Genomic DNA, 23,572 nt, shown 5'->3' on the forward strand with positions numbered 1-23,572 from the left:
ATTTCGTACTGGTTTTCTAAGAACCGTGCTCTGTTCCAAAGCACTGTATCAGAGCCACCATAACTTCTCATCTGGATTTCTGCTCTCATTGCTTACTCTGGCCCTTTCTTCCACACTGCCCATTACAGTCTTTTTTTTTTTTTTTTAAGATTTTATTTATTTATTCATGAGAAACAGAGAGAGAGAGAGAAGGAGGGGCAAAGGGAGAGGGAGAAGCTCGCCGCGGAGCAGGGAGCCCGAGGCGGGACTCGATCCCAGGCCCCTGGGATCATGAACTGACCCGAAGGCAGCCGCTTAACCGACTGAGGCACCCTAGTGCAGTCTTTCTAGTCAGATCTCCATGGTCCCCTGCTGGAGAACCTTCAGTAACTCCCCCGTTGTATTAGTTACCTATGTCTGTCACAAACCACTACTAATATAATGCCTTAAAACAATACAAATCTATTCTCCTACAGTTCTGCAAGTCAGAAGTCCCAGATTGGTCTCACTGGCCTAAAAGTGCCAGCATTCGGTTTGGGAGGAGCTAGGGGAGAATACATGTCCTTGCCTTTTCCAGCTTGCTGAGGTCTCCCGCGTTCTTGGCTCATGGCCCTTTCCTCCATCACCAGAGACAGCAGCTCTGTCACTCCGACCTCTACTCCGGTTGTCAGCTCTCCTTCTGTGACTCCAATCCTCCTGCCTCCCTCTTATAAGTATGATCATAAGGGTGCTTGTGATCAGCTGGGCCCACCCAGAGAGCCCAGAATCGTAACCCCACTTCAGAGTCCTTAGCTTCATCACATTGGCAATGTTGCCTTTGCCATGTGAGGTGACATTCACAAGTCCCAGAGATTAGGGTGTGGACATCTTTGGGTGGGCAGGGCCATTCATTCTGCCGGCTGTGGCCATGGCCTGCAGGATGGATTTGCTTGCCAGTCACTCACTGACCTGCCCTAACTGGCCCTCTGTCTAACCTCATTCTGCTCTGGAACCTGCCCTCTCTGTTTCTTCCAGTTCTGGTCCAGGCTGCCTCCCCTGCCTTAGAAACCTTTCCCCACCTCCTCCTCCTACTCATCTTCCAGTCTTGGCTGAAACTTGACTTTCTCAGGAAGCTTGTGACCACCTCTTCAATGTCCTGCATGTTCCTCCAGACATTATGAGGGGCTCTCGTATCATCTTCCATCATTCCTGGCCCTGCTTATTTTGGCTTTTATACCATTGCTTGTTTGATTATCTTCTCTTCCAAAATATAAGTACTTTGAAGGTGGAGGTGACTTGGGTAGCTCCATACTTGGCACATAAGAGGGAACTTTCGAACTCCTTGCGGATGAATTTATAAACATATTAATTTCATTATAAAATGCAAGTTATTTCACTCTATAGGCCTCATCTTAAAAGTATTTGTTCATCATTTATCCAGTAAATATTTGTTAAGTATTGATTTGGTAAGTCCTGAGCTAAGGGAGTTAGAATTAAGAAAACATCATCTGAGGGGCATATGGCTGGCTCAGTGGGTAGAGCATGTGACTCCTGATCTAAGAGTTGTGAGTTCAAGCCCCGTGTTGGGTGTAGAGCCTACTAAAAAATAAAAAATAATTTTTTTAATTAAAAGAAGAGAAAAGAAAAAATCCTTTGAAAATTATGAGGATGCTAAGATTGTAGTAGTTATGAGCACAGGACTTGAATAACAATTCTCCCCCTCCAGGAAAATGGACTTGGAGGCCAGTGAACCAACAGACTTTAGTTCTGGAGGTCATCATCATCTGGTTCGGAAAGTGGCAGATAGTAACGTCCAGATCAAGTCTGGTCAGTCCTCCACATCTGCACCTTCTGAGCCACAAAAAACTCACGGGAATCCACATTCGAAGATGAGAGAGCAAGCGGATGTCTATGTGGTACAAATTTCAGATGAGACCACCCCAGATGAGAGCAATAATTTAGCCAATCCATTCTCAGATGCATCGATCCGCAGAGGTGAGCATAAAATTACCTTTTTGGAAGAGAAAAGCAAGTGTTCTCTCAAAATGCTTCCACAGAGTGGATTGTTAGGAGGTTTAACTTGACCTTTAGTTCTTCCCAGTTATGCTGTACCATGAAACATGATACAGGGCTGCTGTGGGAGATGACCCCTAAGTTGTCCAGGGTATTCAGAAATTCGTAATAAACGTATTATGGCAAATAATGTGTGGTTCCCTGAGGAAATATGAATTACTCACTGGCCGTAGAATGTTCTTACCTCCCTACGAGGTGATGCTATGATACTGCTTTAGTTTTAAAGCATATTAATTCAATGCCCCTAGATATTAATTTTGTATAGGAAATCCATTCAGCTGTGAGCAGTAGAAACCTAGAGAACTGTGGCTTCAATAAATTCCTTTTTCCTTACATGAAATATGCAGTTCAAGGCATGACCAGTGTGTCCTCCTTAGACCTTCTTAGGCCTTGGACAACTTAAATGTGGACTGTGAGCTTTGAGTCCCATTGCTGTCTCCCTGCAGCCCTCACCCCCCATCTTATGGCTGGAAAGATGCCTTTGGATCCCTAGCTTTCCAGGTAGGGAAGGGCAAAGAAAGGCCATACCTGGTCTGCTGCCTCAAAAGCTCCAAGAGGTGCCATTCATGGACAGATGCCTGAGAGTAAGCCAAATCTGACTTCTTTTCAGAAGCTTTCCTAGAAACCATCCCCAAGAATTTCCACTTGCACACCATTGACCCTGCCGGGATCCCACAGCCACCTCCATCTGTAGCTTTCTGGTTGGGCCAATTGTCCTTTTTAACCAGATAGGGATTGGGTGGTGAGGAAACCAGGGAGAATGGAGCCATGAGCCACCTCTGCCCCCAGTGCTAGTCCTTCAGCACTGGGCGTTGTGTAAGAGGAAGAGTTTCGCATTTAGTCCTTACAACAACACGGTACATGAAGGCATTGTAGTGTCATTTAACACATGAGGAAATCAGGTGAAGACCTCCTCACCACCATTAGAGTTAGTTATTTGGGTCTGTCTCTCCTGGAGAGCAGAGACTGGGCCCTGTCCCACTTTAAAAAAATTATATGGTATGCCAAAAAATGAAAGTCCTATGGAAACATAGGGAAAGTATAGCAGGGTAATGGATGAAAACCTATGGGGCTGGGAGCTATCACTGTTTAAAGCAGCTTTATACAATTTACAGATCATAAAATTCACCCTTTTTTAGGGTACAATTCAATGATTCTTTGTATATTTACAGAGTTGGGCAACCATCACCACAAAAAGAAACTCATACCCATTGGCAGTCAATCCCCATCCCATCCTGCCCCCTGGCCTCTGACAACCACTAACCTACTTTCTGTCTCTATGAATTTGTGTGTTGTGGATATTTCACATCAATGGAATCCTATGATATGTGACCTTTTGAGGTTGCCTTCTTTTACTTAGCATAAGGTTTTCAAGGTTCACCCATGTTGTAGTATGTTTCTGAACTTCATTCCTTCTTTATGCTCATATAGTACTCCAGTGCCTTGTTAGAACATATTTTGTTTATTTATTCTTCAGCTGACAGACATTTGCTCTGTTTCTACTTTTTGGTTATTAGGAATAATGCTGTGATCCATATTCATATTTGAGTTTTTGTATAGACATGTATCTTCATTTTGGGGGGGGGTAGTAGCTACCTAAGAATCACTGGGTTATATGGTAATTCTGAGGAATGTTAAACATAGCAGCTGCACCATTTTACATTCTAACCACCAGTGTATGAGGGGGAACCGTTTCTCCACGTCCTTGTCAACACTCGTTATTGTCTTTCTTCTTGTAGCCATTCTAGTGTATGTGAGGTGATACCTCTTTGTGGTTTTGATTTACATTTACCTAATGACTAATGATGTTGAGCATCTTTTCACAAACTTATTGGCCATTTGAGTATCTTCTTTGAAGAAATATCTATACAAATCCTCTGCCCAAAACACAGCAACCATTTTGTTATCTCTCACGATTCTGTGGATTGACTGCATTCAGCTGGGCAGTTCTTGGGCTGGTCTTGACTGGGGGTTCTAGTGCAGTTGTAATCAGATGGCAGCTGAGGCTGAACTGGCCATTATGACTCCCTGACATGGCTGGAAGTTGGTGTTGGTTGTAGGCTTTCTCTTTATGACTTGAGTTTCTCATCATGTGGGACCTGGGTCCCAAGGAAAATTATACCAGGTAGACAAGCCCTGTTGTGCAAGCAGTTTGTCAAGCCTTTCCTGGTTTCACACATGCTTATGTCTCATTGGCCAACACAAGTCATGTGGCCACACCCAGTGTCAGCGGGTGGGGCACTACACAAGCTCTGCTCGTTTTTAATTATTTATCTGCCTGTTTTTGAATTGTAAGAGTTCTTTGTGTAATCTAGGTATAAGTCCCATATCATGATACATGATTGGCAAATATTTTCTCCCGGTTTGTTGGTTCTTTCTTTCACTTTCACTTTTTTTTTTTTTTTTAATTTTTATTTATTTATTTAACAGATAGAGATCACAAGTAGGGAGAGAGGCAGGCGTAGAGAGAGAGAGAGAGGAGGAGGAGGAAGCAGGCCCCCTGCCAAGCAGAGAGCCCGATGCGGGGCTCGATCCCAGGATCCTGGGATCATGACCCGAGCGAAAGGCAGAGGCTTTAACCCACTGAGCCACCCAGGCGCCCCTCACTTTCACTTTCTTGATGGTATCATTTCTTTCACTTTCACTTTCTTGATGGTATCAAAACTTTTACTTTTGATGAAATCCAATTTATCTATTTTCTTTCTTTCTCTCTTTCTTTCTTTCTTTTTCTTTCTGCTTTAGGTGTCTTATCTAAAGCAATCATGGCCTAATTTCTGCTCACAAAGATTTGCGTCTATGCTTTCTTCCAAGAGTTTTGTTTCTTTTTAAAAGAGATTTGTTTGTTTGTTTGTTTGTTTGTTTGTTTTAGAAAGAGAGAAAGAATGCATGAGCAGGGGAGGGACCAAAGGACAGAGGGAGAGGGGAAGCAGACTCCCTGCTGAGTGCGGAGCCCCGACGTGGGGCTTAATCTCAAGACACTGAGATCATGACCTGAGCTGAGACCAAGAGTTGGACACTTAACAGACTGAGTCACCCAGGTGCCCCAAGAGTTTGTTCTTTTTTAAAGAGTTTTGGTTTTTATGTTTGCTTTTATGATCCATTTTAAACTACTAGTTTTAGTGTATGACACGAGGAAAGGGTCCAAATTCATTCCTTTGGTATGTGTATGTCCAGTTGTCCCAGCACCTTTTGTTGAAGACTATTTTTTCTCCTTTGAATTGTTCTAGCACATTTGTTAGAAATAGTTGACCAGGGGCGCCTGGGTGGCTCAGTGGATTAAGCCGCTGCCTTCGGCTCAGGTCATGATCTCAGGGTCCTGGGATCGAGCCCCGCATCGGGCTCTCTGCTCCGCAGGGAGCCTGCTTCCTCCTCTCTCTCTGTCTGCCTCTCTGCCTACTTGTAATCTCTCTCTCTGTCAAATAAATAAATAAAATCTTAAAAAAAAAAAAAAAAGAAATAGTTGACCATAAATGTAAGGGATTATTTCTGGACTGTCGATTCTATTCTAACAATCTTATGTCTTAAGGTTGGGCCACATTTGATATTTATTCCCTCCCAGTCTCTGATATATAGTAGATGTGCAATAAATGTTGACCACCTGAATATCTTAATATAGGCAGCCTACACTGGGGCACATATGTTCTGGTATTGTGATTAAGACAGCTCAATCCTATTTCTTTGTTGTCCCCCTTCCTATGCATTGACACCACCCAGCCAAAGGACACATTTGACAATCCTGTCAGTCATCTTCAAGCAGAATTTTTTTCTCTTTTAAAATGGAGACAAGGGTGCCTGGGTGGCTCAGTGGTTTAAGCCGCTGCCTTCGGCTCAGGTCATGATCTCAGGGTCCTGGGATCGAGTCCCGCATCGGGCTCTCTGCTCAGCAGGGAGCCTGCTTCCTCCTCTCTCTCTGCCTGCCTCTCTGCCTACTTGTGATCTCTCTCTGTCAAATAAATAAATAAAATCTTTAAAAAAATAAAATAAAATAAAATGGAGACAAAGCTACCAAACAGCTCACTGTCATCATATTTAGCACCGTATTCAGAGGGCTCCAGGAAGAGCTGTGCAGGGGGAAGGAAGCAAAAAGAGATGCTGACATTCTCTGTACTTGGCTTTGGCATGCTGCTGCAACCTCCTTGTTCTTCCTTATAATTCCTCATTTATTTAGTTTCTGCTCGAGGTGAAGGGAAGGGAAGGGAATTGCTGCAGGCAGGCAGGCTGGTGAGAGAAGTGGTGGGAAGGCTCTGAGAAGGCCTGCAGCCCGTGTCCGTCTCTGAGGGCTAACTGCCTTCTGTACCTGCATCACGGGTGGATCCGGACCCCTCACGATGGCCTGCAACATCCAGAGACTTTCAGGTCACTTTGGGTCCTAAGGAGGATGGGATATGCCTAGTAAGGAATTAATCCCTGTTTGTCTTTTAGATTTTGGGGCTTCCATGGGTAAACCCTCAGATCGCCAATAAAACACCTGTAACAATCCAAGTGGAGTATTTTCCACAAGGTGTGCAGAGTTGTATTTCTGTGGTTATTCAATTTGCTGACTCTAAACTGGTGCTCCTTTTCCAAACCTTAAGAAGTCACAGGAAATACCCTTTTTGTTAAGCATCATAAATAGATAATTACATTTCTGTTTTTACTTTTGAATATGGTATCATAAAAATAATGTTTCTGTCTCTTCAGCTTTCATTATAAAAGTGTTCCTGATCCTGTCAGCTCAGTTGGTGGTCACTGGGGCAATTGTCAGCATGTTTCTTTTCTGGTAAGTCGTTGTTACTGATATAAATTAAATACTAAGTTGTTCACCTTAATTTTTATTGAATCAACTGAATTCTGATCATTAAACATTATCTATTTTTTCTTAATCATCCATAGGATATGATATTTCTATAGCTTTGTTGTTTCTGAGGCAACTCTTAGATAGAGGTATTGGTAGATTTCTACAGTTTTGCTTCAGCTTCCTAAGATAAGATCTTTTTGTCTTACTCTTATTTGGGATCTATTTTATTTTCTATTTTCCCTGAGCTATTTCCACAGGCAAAAGTGGATAAAAGAAGGGATACCTGGGTGCTCAGTCGGTTAAGTGTCTGCCTTCAGCTCAGGTGATGGTCCCGGGGTTCTGAGATTGAATCCCGCATTGGGCTCCCTGTTCAGCGGAGAGAAAGCCCAACTGCCTGCTGCTTCCCCTGCTTGTGCACTCTCCCTCTCTCTCTGACAAAGAAATAAATAAAATCTGAAAAAAAAAAACAAACAAAACTGGATAAAAGAAAAAAGGTGAGATTTTGGAGGCCCCAGAGACTTGGAACACTGTTAAATGCAGAAAACATTTCAGGGACTATGTGCCATCATTGCTTAAACCTAGCTCATGAGAATCTCCATTTACAAAACAAATATATAAGAAGTTGATTTTTTTTTCTTTTCGCTTTCTACGCATAGCGATCTCAGTATTTTTTTTTTTTTTGAAAATAAAAACGTCCCCGGGACATTTACATTCATACAGATTTGACTTACATGACTATCTTTTTATGAGGCTATTTTAAGAAGCAAGGTATAGTTCTAGGTTTCATTATTTCACTCATTTGTCATTGTCAATCATCTAGGGTTTGCCCCTTTGTCATGAGATTGTTTTACTTCTACTTAATATTATGTTAGTTAGGAAAATAAACAATTTATTGTTTAACACTATATATTTTTTTTTAATCAGGAAAGGCTTAAAAACTTGGGTGCTTATGAATGCTTGGTTCACCTATGCAATCTTGTAAGTATTCTTGGATTTCATAAAAAGTGATTTTTCTACCAATACTGATTGAGGTTCTTTATTAAAAATTAAGTAAAGATATAACATTCTGGAAATGACAAAATTATAGAGATTAAAAAAACAAGTAAATTAGTGGTTACTAGGAGCTAGGGGGTGCGTGTGCATGTTATCAGAAAGGGATGGCATGAGGGAGATCTTTGTTGATGTTTTAGTGATGGGATAGTTTCAAATCTCGATTGTGTTGCTGGTTATACATATCTACACAGATCTGTGTCATAGTTCTGTGACACAGCATTACACACACATTGCACCAATGTCAAATTAACGGTGTTGGTATCATACTATAAATATGTAAGATGGAACCATTGGGGGAAACTGAGTGAAGGATACACGGGACCTCTCTGTATTTTGCAACTTCCTGTGAATTTATAATTATTTCAAAATAAAAATTCCAAAAATTCTATGGATGGCAACGAGCAAAGTTAGTTTTAAAACCTAAAACAAAAGCAAAGGTGATCATCTGAGCATATTTTTGTTTACTTTACACTTAATATCAGATGATAATATATAGTAACATATCTCTATCTCTATTTATCTACCTATATCATATGATATAATCACTGGAAGCAAATAACACATGGCTTTAAATTATCCTCAGGCCGGCATTTTTTGTTGTACTGATTGTACTTGCTTGTTGCGGGAAACTCCGCCGTCAGGTGCCTGCGAATTACATTCTCCTGGGATTATTTGTAAGTAGACTTTGTTAGCACTTGTAGCTCGCCTCAGATATCTATTTCTGTCGTATTAGTATTCTATGCCTTTTATTGTGGAAAATCTTCTTGTGGAATAATACAGATAGAAAGTATTTGTGAGATGTTCTCTTGTCTGGATTCTGATTGTAATAACAAAGTTGCAAACTTACTTATGAGACCGTACCCACACCCTTTTGCTGAGGGAGAGGATCTGGGGACTCTGGGCAAACCTGCCTCGAAAGACCATGTAGGGGAGCCCTCTCAGAGTCCGGGCTGCATTTCAGGAACAGCTGACTTGACGGTTACTGGCCCTCTGCCAGCCACCACAAACCCATTTTGTTATGGAAAGTGTGTTTTTACATTTGACTCACAAACTCGTGGGTGAGAAGTGTAATTTTCCTTATTTTGTAAGATGTATCTTATCTCTGTTTCAAGTCTCACTGGGCTTAGAAACCCAGCTCAGCTCAGCTTCTCCCTGTTTCCTCACCTTGCATCTCAGTTCAGGAGAGTTGGGGACTGGGGAGTTCCAGGTCCGTACCTCTCCTCTCCTCACTCATGCATGGTGTGGTTGCTGGTTCACAGCGTCTCCCGTGGGGCTTCTACTCACAAGGCCTCACCACGTGGTCCTTTCCGTGTGGATCAGTGCTGCTCTGGATGACAGAAAACGTGTGGCTCTTTCTCTTGCCACCAGTTCCTTTCCTGCTGCTCACAAGGATTCCAGGATCTCAGCACCCTCCCGTTGTGAAGATTTACTTACCAAGTGATTAATTAATTCTTCATCTGATTCCGTATCGGATTTGAGGTAGCTTATAAAAATACCTACAATATAAGAAGATAAGACAAATTGGTGGGGAAATCTGATGAAAGGGGAAAAATAAGGATAGGAAAATAAAGCCAGTGGTTAGATGGTATACAAAATGCTTAGTCCTACGCAATCCAAAGCAGCCTTGAGAAAGTGGAACAAAGCAGGAGGTGTAACAATCCCAGATTTCAAGATATACTACAAAGCTGTAGTAATCAAAATAGTATGGTACTGGCACAAAAACAGACATGTAGATCAGTGGCACACAATAGAGAGCCCAGAAATAGCCCCACAACTATATGGTCAATCAATCTTCAGTAAAGAAGGCAAGAATGTACAATGGAAAAGGGCAGTCTCTTCAACAAATGGTGCTGGGAAAGCTGGACGGCCACATGCAGAAGACTGGAAACGGGACTGCTTTCTTACAGCAGACACAAAAATAAACTCAAAATGGATTAAATACCTAAATGTGAGTCCTGAAGCATAAAGCTCCTAAAAGGAACACAGGCAGTAAACTCATGAACATCATCCCTAGCAATATTTTTTGGATCTGTCTCCTCAGGCAAGGGAAACAAAACCAAAAATAAACATTCGGGACTACATCAAATTAAAACGCTCTTGCACAGGGAAGGAAACGTCAACAAAACAAAAAGGTGACCTACCGAATGGGAGAAGATATTTGCAAATGACATATCTGATAGAGAGTTAATAGTGTATTATAGTGTATATAATACACTATATTATAGTTATAGAGTTAATATTATATTATTATATTACATTATATACAATATATAATAATTATCATTATATATTATATATAATATATATTATAATATATATATATATATTATATTATAGAGTTAATAGTGTATATATGTATATTCCATCTATCTACCTACCTACCTTCCTACTTATCTAGATACTCACACAAATGAACACCAAAAAAAATCTAATAAAAAATGCAGAGGAACTGAATAGACATTTCTCCAAAGAAGACATACAGATGGCCAAGAGATGATCTGCTCAACATCATTGGTCATTATGGAAATGCAATGAGATATCACCTCACACAAGTCAAAATTGACTACTATCAGAGAGACAAGAGATAATAAGTGTTGGAGAGGGTGTGGAGAAAAGGGAAGCCTCTTGCCCCGTTGATGGGAATATAAATTGGTGCAGCCGCTGTGGAAAACAAGATGGAGTTTCCCCAAAGGTTTAAAAATAGACATACCAGGGGCGCCTGGGTGGCTCAGTGGTTTAAAGCCTCTGCCTTCGGCTCAGGTCATGATTCCAGGGCCCTGGGATCAAGCCCCGCATTGGACTCTCTGCTCAGCTGGGAGTCAGCTTCCCTCTCTCTGCCTGCCTCTCTGCCTACTTGTGATCTGTCTGTCATATAAATAAATAAAATCTTAAAAAAAAAAAGAAATACCATACAATCCAGTAATTCCACTTCTGAGTATTTACCCAAATAATGAAAGCACAAATTGAAAAAGATATGTGCACCCCTATGTTTATTGCAGCATTATTTACAATAACCACAATACAGAAGCAACCTAACCATCCACTGACGGATGAATCAATAAAGAAGAGATGGTACATATACACGATGGAGTACTATTCAGCCATAAAAAGAATGAAATCTTGCCATTTGTGACAACATGGATGAGCCTAGAGGTTAAGTGCAAAGTGAAATAAGTCAGACAGAGAAAGACAAATACCGTATGATCTCACTTGTATGTGGAATTCAGAAAACAAACCAAAACAAAGAAACAGACAAAACAAAAACAGACTCAAATACAGAGAACAAACTGGTGGTTGTGAGAGAAGAGGGATGGGGGCTAGGAAACACAGGGGACGGAGTTTAGGAGGTACAAACTTCCAGTTATAAATAAGTCACAGGGATGAAAAGTACGACACAGGGAACATAGTCAATCAGGTTGCAATAACTTTGTACGATGACAGATGATACTAACTGTGGTGAGCATTTTGTGGGATATATAATTGTCAAATCACTATGTTGTATATCTGAAACAATTACAATGTTTTATGTCAATAATACTTCAATTAAAAATTTCAAAAAATTCATTATCCTATTGCACTTGAGTGTGATGAGCCTAGATTTGGGTCTGTGCCTGGTGGTCAAAGAGAGGAAGGACACATGCCAATAGCGAGATTTTCAGCATCCATATAGTGTAGTGTCCTGCGTGATTCATATATGGGGAAGACTAGCTTCCACCAGAGGCTGGAGAAGACGAGCTCTCTGATGTCTACATGTGGGCACTTCCTTGGCTGCCAGAGCACTGAAAGGCCTTTACCTGGCGTGGATACTCTGCTCGTTGCTCAGGGGAGCAGGTGAGGTCTCCTATTTCCTGCCCAGATCGCACTCAGGAAGGAGTGGGGGCTAAAAGCCAGACATAGAAAGATATTGGGAATCCTAGGGTAGAGGCAATAGGATGGGGGAGGGAGGCACTTTTCCAAAAACTTTCGATTTTTTTATTTTAAATTTTTCCAAGAAAAAAAATTTAAATTATTACGAGAAGAGATCCAAGGTATTGGTCTCCAAGGAAGCTCTCATCTCTGAGGTTTTACTGTGTATCTCAAAGCAGTTAACAGCTTAAGAGAATATTGCAGAGGGGCAAAGAATTAGTTGTATCTTCTCAACTTTTTGTTTTAACTAAGTATTAGGAAATATATGGAGAAAACCATTTCAGGAAAGGAGTTGAGGAGAAAATGAAAACACACACACTGAAGACGGCTTTTGTCCCGTAACATTTACACCCCCTGTGGCCCATGTGCTGTGCTCTTGAAGTCATTAGGCGGGTTTGACTTCTCATTCACCCCTTGAGAAAACTGAAGGGGGTTTTTCGGTTTAAACCATTCCCGCTCCCTCTCCCTCTCTAAGCCCCGTCTTCCTCCCACCATCCTCTCCTCTGTCTCTGTCTGTCTCTCACACACACTTAGGTGCTGCAGAAGATGGAGAAACATGCAGCAACGGAGCAAGTAGAAGAAGAAAATCTTAAGAGGAAGGTTGGAAGCAAGCACGCTATTAAAATATCATGCGTACACGGAACAGATACAGCTTTTTAAACCTATCCTGGAAAGAAAGACGGCTCTGGTAAATTTAACAAAGTAGAGAATCAGGCAGCTACTCACTGGGTTTGGAAAAAGCAGAGATACATTCCAGGACTCTGGGGACGGCCGTAGTTCTTGTCTCCTACGCTGGATGACGTGGGCCAGCTGGAGAAGTTCAAAGCCGCTCTAGCAGTCCCTGCACCACAGTTAGGATGCATCTTCATTTTCACTCCCGGGGACTAAAAGATACCTTCTTGGCTCCTGCCATGGACCAGAGGGTCAGCCAAGGCTCTGGACTTGTCTCTGGTGGAGTCACCCTACCAGCTGGGGAATGTCATCCTTCGGCCACTGTTCACTGTCGCCGCCTCCACCTGTCCGCCGTGCTGGAGCCTGGCTGTGCACCTGGGGGCATCCTTGTTGCCTTGGTTGGTCTCATCCTCTGGCTTGACCGCCTCTCTCCTCTCTTGCACATGGCCCCGGCCCGGGCTGCAGTCAGACCATGGGCACACTCCCGCCTCGTTCAGCCCGGGTGCAGCTGGCTTCTGAGCCCGGGATTGGCAACTCCATGCTCTGTGGAGAACTGCCCTCGAGCCCCTCTCTGGGGCCAGAAAGGCCTCCATCTTTGTCCCTCACCTGAAGTCTGGAGTTTTTAATTCTCACCCAAGCACTGGAGGAAATGTCGGTGCCAAGGCTGTTGGTGAAGCATCAGTAGAAATTGCATATCCGCTTTGATAAATTAAGATGCCGTGCAGTTGGCCCCATTGGATTACTGAGACTATGGTCTACAGAAAAACCTGTCATTATTATGGTTTCGATATTCCTATGGAATACATCTTTCATTCACTAGATACGTTGAAAGATACTCCTGTGTTCTAAGAATTTTTGCTAATAAAAGAATCTTGTCAGCCTTGGGGGAATGTTAGGAAAATATTTAGCTCCACTGTTTGTTTCCAACAATTCATTTTCCCTGTAGCGTTGCACACTAGGGTTACCAGGCTTCCACACGCTCCCTCGACCCTGCCCAAAACATCCGCACCTTCAAACCTCTCCTCTGGCTTCTGGGCCTCAGGAACTGGGGTTCTGATTTGCTACGCGTTTTGTTTTCAGACAGTTCTTCAAGGTCTGCTGCTCGGAGCCGTATCAGTGTAAGTCCTGGATACACGTTTCCTTTTCCGTGCGTGCTTCTCCTTGCGTGCGTGTGGACAGTAATCACAGTCTCTGGTTTCAGTTTCTACAATGCCGAGGAAATCTTATGGGCAACAGCAGCAACCGCTCTGGTGACGTTATCGCTCACTTTGTTCGCTCTTCAGACAAAAGTATGTATCACCGGGACCGATTCCTCTCCTGAGGGAGTGTGTGGGTGCGTGCTCCTTTACCTGACCCGCTCTTACCCTCCTCCGGCTCACGGCTGTCCTGCGGGCCTCACCTCCGCAGCCTCCCTGCCTTCTGGCGTCTGACTTTCCTAGTAACCACATTAAAAAAGAAAACAAAAACAGGTGAAATTAATCTTAATCCTATATTTTATTTAACTGAATATATGCAAGGTATTAACATTTCAGTAATCGCTAGAAAATATTGAGCTGTTTTACATCCTTTTTTTTTTTTTAAAGATTTTATTTATTTATTTGACAGAGAGAGAGATCACAAGTAGGCAGAGAGGCAGGCAGAGATAGAGGAGGAAGCAGGGTCCCCGCGGAGCAGAGAGCCCGACGCGGGGCTCGATCCCAGGACCCTGAGATCATGACCTGAGCCGAAGGCAGCGGCTTAATCCACTGAGCCACCCAGGCGCCCCTTTACATCCTTTTTTTGAACTAAAATTCAAATCCACGTCACTTCAGCCATACTTCAAATGCCCACCAGCCACAAGTACTGAATGCACAGCTGTAGACAAACATTTTTTTAACGGCCATCAGAATCACCTGTGATTCTGTGAAAACAGGTTCCTCGGGCTCCACCCTGGAGTGGCTGCTTCAGGAAGTCCAGGGCGTGGGCCCGATAATTCACATTACACAGGTGGTGCTGATGGTTCGGAACCACGCTTGGAGAGTTAATACTTTCGATTACTTCTTGGTGTGCAAAGGCTAGGGAGTGAGGGGGAAACAGAGAAAGTGGGAAAATACTCTGACAAAAACAATATCGTAGATTCGAGGGTCTTCTTTTGCTGCATAATTTTATTCAGGTCAGAAGATGATATTCCCCTTCCTTTAAAAGAATCTTCATATAGGGGCACCTGGGTGGCTCAGTGGGTTTGGGCCTCTGCCTTCGACTCACGTCATGATCTTGGGGTCCTGGGATCGAACCCCGCATCTGGCTCTCTGTTCAGCGGGGAGCCTGCTTCCCTTCCTCTCTCTCTCTCTCTGCCTACTTGTGATCTCTCTCTGTCAAATAAATAAATAAAATCTTAAAAAAAAAAAAAGGAATCCTCATCTTTCCCAGGCTGATTTGGTCCCTGATTTATTAAAAAGGTGAAACCAAAAAGCATATTAATGAATTTTAAAATAACAAAAGAATCATTAGCAATAATTTTTGAAAGTATAGTGTGTTTTTATTAAATGTATGCATAGAAACATGAGGAAGGTGCCCAGTTAACATTAGTCTATTTCATTCCATTACTGTATTCTGTGCACAACACTTTTGAAAATATGAATAATTATGATCATACTAGACATACAAATTTACATCCTATTTATTCAATGAACCTTTTTTAGTAGGGAAAATTTCATATAAATACAAAAATAGGATAGTATAATGAACCCTCTTATATCCTTGACTCCTGTGATTTCCTCCATATTCTCTCCTGAAGCATGTTCCAGTCAACAACACATTTTTTAATGTAGCATTTTCCCGTGGCAGGGGCAAATGGATTTCCATGGTTATCAGAAATGTTCTGGGCAAATTATTAGCAAATGGGTCAGTGTCTGTCTATGGGTGTAAAATGCATTTCTAAACATCCTGAAATTCCTTATAGATGATAACTGAGTTGTTTTTTGTGTTATGTTTCCTCAGTGGGATTTCACGATGTTGAACGGAATCCTGTTTGTTTCACTCTTCGTACTTCTTATCTATGGAATTCTCTTACTCTTCATACGATCATATGTAAGTTTGGGAACCTCAGAGAACTGTTAGAAATGTAAGGTGACATGCTGACTGTGTTGGCCTAGATCCTCTGAGAAGCAGACGCCCAGTGGGGTAAAGCACATGAAGACTGTACTGGGAGAAATGTCTCTGGGAGGAAAGGGGCTGGGTTGCTGCTGGGCGCTGGAAGACCTGGTCGACCCCAGTAGCATATCAGACACCAAGGGAACGAGAGGGAGGGTGGGTGGTGGGTAGCCCAGATATTGGTGGTAGTAACAATCCAAATATTTATTAGGTTGGATCCATAGCTCTTTACAACACCATGTAGGTGCAGCTAAGGAACTCTGTTTCCTACTAGATAGATGAATCCCAGTTCCTACTGTAAACTTCCTTTCACAAATATCTTCAATATATAATCTTACACACATTTAAATGAAAGACTTCGATGGGCACTTGTTGTCCAACCTTGTTGTAAGTATACATGCTTTTTTGACTTGGGCAATTTTGAATTCTTCAGACTCTAGTAATCAGGTATTTTCTTACTATTAGCTCAGTCCAGAAACACTGCCCCTCCCACACTGTGTCACTGACTCCTGATTTATGCCCTTCACCAAGAATCTTCCCTGGTTAGCAGAATGCTCTATTTACCTAGGATAGCTTTCTTGTCCTGAAGAGTGAATGACATTATTTTTCCTACGTGTTATGCACCACCTCCTTATCCTCTCCCTACAGAGAGCCAACCTGTGGGGCATTCAGACCATTCTATTCCGATCGGGGCTGTTTTGGTTCCACGGAACAGACTAGCTTGAAGGAAGGACACAGGGATTATTCATGGAACTTCTATGTAGGAAGCAGTGACAGGATTCATAGAAATGGAAATCCCCTTCCTTTCTCTGTCTTGGCCTGAGTTGACTGGCCGACTCTGTAGAATAACAGCTCCAGCACAGCTGATGATAAAACAGACTCTGAGAATTTCTGACTGGCCTGGTGCATCTGTTTGATTCCAGTCACATAAAAGGTTTCTGGTCAGTCTACAGAGTCACTGCTTTTGGAGCCGATGTCTTCCACCTCTTGTCACTCAGCTCTAGCGAGGGTACCTGAGGGGCACTATTTTCAGAGTGACCTTGTTCCAAGAGCTGAGTATAGGGGCAGATGCTATAGAAGGGTTATGGGATGACGCAAAAAGTGAAACATATCCAGGATGTTCAATTTGCCCTACCGTGCATGAGACATTTAACACTTGATAAAACTGACTTGGCAAGGGTGCTTTTCATTTGTTTGCTGCAAGGAATGGAGTGGATGCTGTGGACCATGATGTTCAAAAAAATGAACTTCCCCACGGATTTGACTTTCCTTAACATTGAGTCCTTACCTAACAACGACCCAGGTGAGTCCTTTCATTATTCCGAACCTTGTTCTTAATGTACGATTGTTTCTTCTCTTTGCAGTGGCTGCATCTGTTGTATGCTGGCCTTGGAACTATAATCTTCTCACTTGTAAGTCCATTTCTCCCTCTCTTTGACAAAGCATGTGATTTCTGCATCGACAGTGCCCCTAAGCCTGTGCTAGCCCCAGAGTCTAGTAGAGTCAGGAGTTGACTGGAAAGCCCTCTGGGAGACTTCACCCTCCTCCTCCTCCTTTCCCTCCTTTTCCTTCTTCTTTCTCTTTATAAAGACAATTTTAAGAGCACCTTTAAATTCACAGCACGACAGAGAGGAAGGTACAGGCGTTTTCTGTATCCCCCCTGCCCCAACACATGCATGGCCTCCCTCATGATCCACATACCCCACCAGACTGGTACGGAACGACCTGGGCACATCACAATCACCTAGAGGTTACATCAGATTTCACTCCTGGTGTGGTACACTCCGTGGTATTAGATAAATATATACTGTCACATGCCATCATTGCCACCTCATACGGAGTATTTTTTACTGCTCTCAAAATCCCTCATGCTCCACCTTTTGATCCCTTCCCTACCTCTAACCCCTGGTAACCACTGATTTTTTTTCCTGTTTCTAAATTTTGCCTTTTCCATAATGTCATATAGTGGAGGTCATTCAGTCTGCAGCCTTTTCAGAACAGCTTCTTTCGCTTAGTGATGTGCCCTTAAGTTTCCCACATCCCTTTGTGGCCTGACCGTTCATATCTTCTTAGTGCCGAGTAACATTCTGTTGTCTGTGGTGCTGCGGTTTATGGTTCCATCCACTTACTGAAGGGCATCCTGTTTGCTCCCGTGTTTTGACAATTTTGAATAAAGCTGCTATAAACACCTGTGTGCAGGTTTTTGTAAGTTTTCAACTCCTTTGGGTAGTTGAGTCATACCAAGGAGCATGATTCCTGGATCGGAGAGTAAAAGTATATTTAGTTTAGTTTTGTTTTTTTTTAAGATTTTATTTATTTATTTGACAGACAGAGATCTCAAGTAGGCAGAGAGGCAGGCAGAGAAAGAGGGGGAAGCAGGCTCCCTGCTGAACAGAGAGCCCAATGCAGGGCTCGATCTCAGGACCCTGGGATCATGACCTGAGCTGGAGGCAGAGGCTTTAACCCATTGAGCCACCCAGGCGCCCCCAAGTATGTTTAGTTTTATAAGAAACTGCCAAACTGTCTTCTACAGTAACTGCACTCTTTTGCATTCCCACCGCAATGACAGAATTTGTTGTTCTATATCCTCAGCAGCATTTGATGTCATAAGTGTTCCAGAATTTGGCCATTTGAAGAGTGGTATCTTACTGTTGTCTTAATTTGAATTTCCCTCATGACATATGAGGCAGAGTATCTACTAGTGTGTATGTTTTCCACCGGTATATTTTCTTAGGTGAGGTGTCTCTTAGGATCTTTGGTCATTTTATTTTTTATTTTTTTTTAAATTTTATTTATTTATTTGATAGACAGAGGTCACAAGTAGGCAGAGAGAGAGGAGGAAGCAGGCTCCCTGCTGAGCAGAGAGCCCGATGCGGGGCTCGATCCCAGGACCCTGGGATCGTGACCTGAGCCGAAGGCAGAGGCTAAACCCACTGAGCCACCCAGGCGCCCCAGATCTTTGGTCATTTTAAAATCAGATTGTTTTCTTATTGTTGAGTTTTTAAGAGTTTTTTTTTTTTAATATTTCAGATAAAAGTCTTTTATCAGATATGTCTTTTACAAATATTTTCTCCCCTCGATGTCTCATGAGATTGACTTTCACAGAATAGGAGTTTTGAATTTAATGAACTCCAGCTTATGCATTATTTCTTTCATGGATTGTACCTTTGGGGTCATATCTAAAAAGCCATCACCACACCCAAGTCATCTAGGTTTTCTCCTATATCATCTTCTTAGGAGTTGTAGAGTTTTGTGTTCTACATTTAGGTCAGAGATCCATTTTGAGTTGATTTTTGTGAAAGGTAAAAAGTCTTCGTCTAGATTTGTGTTTTTGCATCTGGATGTCCAGTTGTTCTAACACCACTTGTTGAAGAGACTATCTGCTCCATTGTCTTGCCTTTGCTCCTTTGTCAAAGGTCAGTTGATTATATTCATGTGGATCTACTTCTGAGCTCTCCAGTTTGTTCCATTGATCTATTTGTCTCTTCTTTCGCCAGTACCACACTGTCGAGCTCACTGTAGCTTCATACTAAGTCTTAAGCTACAGGTAGCGTCAGGTAGAAGTCAGATATCATCAGTCCTCCAACTCTTCTTCTCCTTCAGTATTGTGCTGGCCATTGACACACACTTTTTTTTTTTAATGGTCATACTTTATCGAATGTTCTGTCTTGACTGGTCAGATGGTAGTGGGTTCTCAGAACTTATTAACATTAGTGTCACTAAAGTTGGTATACAACCTCCCTACTGCTAAATTTGACTAGCCCTAAAAAACCAGAATGTTCTGTCTTTGCTTTTTCACTTAAAAATAATGGTCTCTATATCCTGGCAGACATGAACTGAGTTCATTCTCTTTAAAAGGCTGCATGGTATTCCATTTTATACTTTTATCATGTCACATATTTTAGGTTTTCTCTTTGATTATTTATTTTTGGCATTTCCAAACATACCCAGAAGTAGAGAGAATGGAGTAATGAACTCCACACATTATCACCCAGCTTAAAAATATTCACATTTTGCCACATTACGTTCTTTTTTGTTAGAATTCTGTCCTATCTATTTTCAAATGTCAGAAAAATTTAGACCAGGAGGCTAAGGTTACCTATGCACATTTCAGTTTTCTTATTCCCTCTGCTGATATGAAGGGAACTGACTTGTGCTTGTTATCCTTCACTCATATGCTCTCATCCTTTGCATAGAGATGCCTGCTGTTACATCTCTTGTGTCCTGTTTCAGGCATAGTGTGTTTCCAGGCAAAAGTACATTGGTGTTTCTCTTCCCAGTTTGGAGGTGGAACAAATAGTCTTGTAGGCTCAGGCCTACCCAACACTAAACAAATAAGGGGAGAGGGAAACTGAAATTTTTTCAGGGGGGTAGGGACAGGATGGTTAACCATGAGAGCTGTAGGGTGTTACCCCCAAATGTTCCTGGGGGTCTGAATCCCAACTCATCTTACTCTCTCACTTTTTCTGTCTGCCTTCAAAAACGGTTCACCTGGGAGGGGTACTCCTAACCACCAAGACGTGTCTGTGAAACAATAAGAGGAAATAAGACAAAGTCAGGAGTTCAGAGGAGAGGAAGAGAGAAGAGTGCTTCTCCACGGAAGTCAGGAGGCCAGGGTGATAAATGAAGGCTGGAAGCTCCGCTCTGCTCCTGGGCAGCCCGTTTTCTAGGGTGACCAACTGCCCTGATTCGCCTAGCACTGAGGGTTTCTAAGGACACACTAAAGTCCTGGACAAACTGGAATGACTGGTCACCTAGCTTACTTCCTGCCCCCCAAAGTTGCTGGAATCAGTCATGGGGTGAGGGGAGCAGTGAGGAGAAGGGATTTAGTGTCCAGGTGCGGCACCTGCTTTGGCATCCAGCCTTGGGTTGGACTTCCTTCTCTGCCATTCGCTACAGTGTGATCTTCCCTTCTGGAGGCTCAATTAATCTCTCCTGCCTCCACTGGGTTGGTCACACTTTACATGGGATGAGGTCTGTAATGAACTGGCATAAAGCTCATATCGGGAGGTGCCCTTTCCTCCTCCTCTTTTCCCTTCCTCCTTATCCTTCCCAGTCTAAGTGGCAACTGGGGCCCACAGAGCTGATACCACAGTCACTTGGGATGGGTCTTACTGAGGTGGATATTGTTGTAAACGCATTATTTTAAAGCATCCTTAAAACCCCAAGCATTCCCTATAGTGCCAGTGTTGATCTGTCTGGTGGGGTTCTGTGGCTCTGCCCCACCGCACTGGACTCAATCTAAAATCTGGAAACAAAGAAGTAAGGGGCCACTTGTTCCCTTTTCCTCCTCTAATGTACTCCTGCTGCCCGGGGCTGCTCACCTGGCAGCAAGCATAAGGGCAAGAGGTCTGCCTGACTTTTCTATCGACGTTTTAGGAGCTCCTAATTTTACCTACTGTAACTGAGCTAAACATTTATTTTGGGAAATATTTAACCATCTACAAATCCCATCTTCCCTTACTTCTGTTTTGGAAATTCCAACATCATCATAAAACCATCCCAAAGTCGGGGTTTGAAAAATGGTATCATCCAAAGCTTCAAGAATTCAGAATTATTGCTGGGTGTGAATCTAAATGTCAGGGACCATGTTTATTTTTGTTCTTTGTTCAGCAAGAACATGTGGGGAAATCACAAAGACAAGGAATTTTGTAGTTTATCTCTGTGTCCAATCATTCCACCTGCTCTACCTCATTGGCTAAAGGCCCAAAGTTTTCTGCATTTGGAAAGCAAAAGAAGGCTTACAGATTTGGTGCCACCGGCATCAGGAGGATGGTGCACTTGCTGTAGTAGGTTGAAGACACACTTGGGGACAAAGTGAATGGTTGAGGCTGTAAAAAGAACATATATAGTCACAAATTGACTTTCTGAACTATATTTACTGATGCTAAAATATTTTTTCCAGGAAATTTAGGATTCCTATGTGATAGAAAGGTACAATTTAGGTAGCTAATCCTTCTTTCTTCTCTTTAAGTACTTGGTGATGGATGTACAGCTCATGGTGGGAGGGCGCCACCATCACTCTGACCTGGACCCTGAAGAGTATGTTTTTGCTGCCCTGAACATCTACTTGGACATCATCAACCTTTTCATATTTATTTTGCAACTGATTGGACTGGGACGGTAGTCATATGGCCAAGACTAGTTCATGCTAAAAAGAGGGAAGGAGGGATGCCTGTGACATGTTGCCAGGTGGAGACATGCAGAGGTTACCACTTTATAAAACTTTTAATAAAAAATTTTAAAATATTTATTTTTTGGTCAAATGAAACCAAGCATTCAGTAGATGGTAGCTGTAGCTGTGACAGTTTTAGTTCCATTGGCACATTGCAAAACTTTTTGGGGAACACTTCTGATTTTTATAAATTCAAGAGATGAGTGTCATAATTACATACTAACAAACATTTGTAAGATGTCCATAACATTGTTGAAGTTTACTAGGCAGTCTTTAAAGCTGTAAATGACATCTCTGTACATGAATAAATTTGATTACAGAAATCTGTATTTACCCATTCTCTTCTCTTGGACATTCTGTGGACATTCTTGAATATTATGGCATATGACTTCTGTTTTTTTTAAGAGTAAGGTAAACTAAAGAGTTCTACATTTTCCCTAAGTCCCAGGGTCAGACTGGAGATAATAGCAGGCACGTAGTAGGGGTTAGAGAGAATTAACAGTAAATTGTCCCTGTCCCACCTCTATTTGTGGGCTTATCTCAGCAACCACCTCCCCTGATTGTCTGGAACTACTAAGAAAATTATTTTAATTGTGATAAAATAAACATAACAAAATTTACCATCTTAACTACTTTTAAGTGTACAGCTCAGTAGCGTTAAGTACTTTCACAGTATTGTACAACCAATCTCCAAAATGTTTTCATCTTGCAAAACTGAAACTCCATACCCATTGATCAACAAGAAGTCTTAATGTTTTCCATGACTTATTTATACATACCTTATATAACTGGTTTGATTATGCTCCTGAAGGTCATAGATTAGACAGATCTTTATATCCCTCCTGGAGTCTCACATCTTGTTGGTGTGAGATGCTTGGTGAGAAAAATTTCACCAGGATATAAAAGTTCACACTTTCAAATCCATCCAGAGGAACTTTTGGCTACATCCTTGCCTCACCCGTTTGTAATCCAGGTGTGGGTCGAGCCAGTCTCTGGTGCTTACCCCAGTAGAAAGTCAAACCTGCAGGATGAACAAAGGCAGGGAGCAGGCCCACCCCTGGTGTGCTTCAGGTGGTTCAGGGAGGGAGCCCGAGAGGAGAGATTGATGTTATGTCAGATGAGGGAGGACCTCAACTTTTAGGCTTAGGATTTTGGACCTTCATCTTATAGGCCTAAGATTTTGATTGCAGTATCATGGTGAAGGTACTGCTATAGGAGAATTAGTCTGGTCATTGCGGGTCGGTTAGGGCAGAGAAGGAAGGGTTAGAGAGGAAGTCTGTATCAGAGCTAATGCAGTGGCATACACTGAAGGCACTAAAGGACAGACCTAGGATGATAAATGGGGTAGAATGAGTCAATCATATGTGATTGTGATAATGGACAAAAAAGGCTGTTGGAAGTTGATGTCTGATTGGATGACTCTTAAGGGCAGCGGAGAAATAGGGCAGTCCCAGATTTCACTGTGGGTAATTGTCATTTACTAAAATAAAGCCATCTTAAGAAAGAGGGAAATGGCTTGGGGAGTTGTGATGTGAGAAAAGGTTTAGATATTTTGACTGTGTGGGAACAGGAAATGTGAATCTGGCAGAGTTCAAAAGCTGAAGCTTGGGGCTAGAGGTAATTGGGGGCCATTGCAGGCGAGAAATGAGGCTGGGAGGATAGATGAAAACAGTCAGGAATGACATACATAGGGGAGTCCAAAGACCACATTCCAGAAATGTCAGTAATTAGTAGACCGAAGGGAGAAAAAGAATATGGGTCAGGAAAACAAGAGTGAAAGCGTAACGTTACGGAGGCTGGCAGAGCCTTCCAGGAAGGCATTGGTG

The 23,572-nt window shown here is 42.4% G+C and overlaps 1 protein-coding gene across 1 annotated transcript; it reads left to right on the top strand.

The window, feature by feature from the left end:
• Positions 1-1,688: 1,688 nt before the first annotated feature.
• Positions 1,689-21,998, top strand: LOC123952227 (protein lifeguard 1-like). Its single transcript, XM_046021519.1, has 9 exons — positions 1,689-1,953; positions 6,712-6,790; positions 7,733-7,786; positions 8,445-8,535; positions 13,520-13,557; positions 13,641-13,728; positions 15,419-15,508; positions 16,936-16,983; positions 21,546-21,998. Exons 1-9 carry the CDS (start codon positions 1,689-1,691, stop codon positions 21,696-21,698), a joined length of 906 nt encoding a protein of 301 aa, XP_045877475.1. The 3' UTR covers positions 21,699-21,998.
• The last annotated feature ends 1,574 nt before the right edge of the window (positions 21,999-23,572 follow it).

The sequence above is a fragment of the Meles meles genome, chromosome 10 (genome assembly GCF_922984935.1).
Source record: "Meles meles chromosome 10, mMelMel3.1 paternal haplotype, whole genome shotgun sequence".
Taxonomy (NCBI): domain Eukaryota; kingdom Metazoa; phylum Chordata; class Mammalia; order Carnivora; family Mustelidae; genus Meles; species Meles meles.